Source organism: Acanthisitta chloris, unplaced genomic scaffold (genome assembly GCF_000695815.1).
Source record: "Acanthisitta chloris isolate BGI_N310 unplaced genomic scaffold, ASM69581v1 scaffold32852, whole genome shotgun sequence".
Classification (NCBI taxonomy): domain Eukaryota; kingdom Metazoa; phylum Chordata; class Aves; order Passeriformes; family Acanthisittidae; genus Acanthisitta; species Acanthisitta chloris.
In genome coordinates, this window is record NW_008662730.1 from 2419 (window position 1) to 2925 (window position 507).

At 57.6% G+C, this 507-nt stretch overlaps 1 protein-coding gene across 1 annotated transcript in view; it reads left to right on the forward strand.

Moving 5' to 3' along the window:
• Positions 1 to 181: 181 nt before the first annotated feature.
• The window catches only part of KCNK3 (potassium channel, subfamily K, member 3), a gene marked incomplete at its 5' end in the record, with an annotated part of 1028 nt that continues 702 nt past the window's right edge, over positions 182 to 507 (forward strand). The window contains one exon of the mRNA XM_009070716.1: positions 182 to 507. This exon is cut by the window's right edge and continues 292 nt beyond it. Within this exon, the coding sequence (XP_009068964.1) occupies positions 182 to 507 (326 nt within the window).

Here is a 507-nt window from a genome sequence, read left to right on the forward strand (position 1 = left end):
TGGGCTGGGGGAAGGTGTCCCTGCCCATGGCAGGGGGTGGAATTGGGTGAGCTTTGAGGTCTCTTCCCACCCAAACCATTCCATGAGTCAATGACTGTGTTGGAGAAGTGATTTGAGGTTCTGCACCTCCTGCTCCCCTCTCGGACTACCAAGCTGATCCCACTCTACCTTTGCTCCACAGGTTATGGCCACGCAGCTCCCAGCACGGATGGGGGAAAGGTCTTCTGCATGGTCTATGCCCTGCTGGGCATCCCCCTCACCCTGGTCATGTTCCAGAGCTTGGGCGAGAGGATCAACACCTTCGTTAAGTACCTGCTGCACCGCATCAAGAAGTGCCTTGGCATGAGGCGCGCGGAGGTCTCCATGGCCAACATGGTCATCATCGGCTTCTTCTCCTGCATCAGCACCCTGTGCATCGGGGCCGCCGCCTTCTCCTACTACGAGAACTGGAGCTTCTTCCACGCCTACTACTACTGCTTCATCACCCTCACCACCATCGGCTTCGGA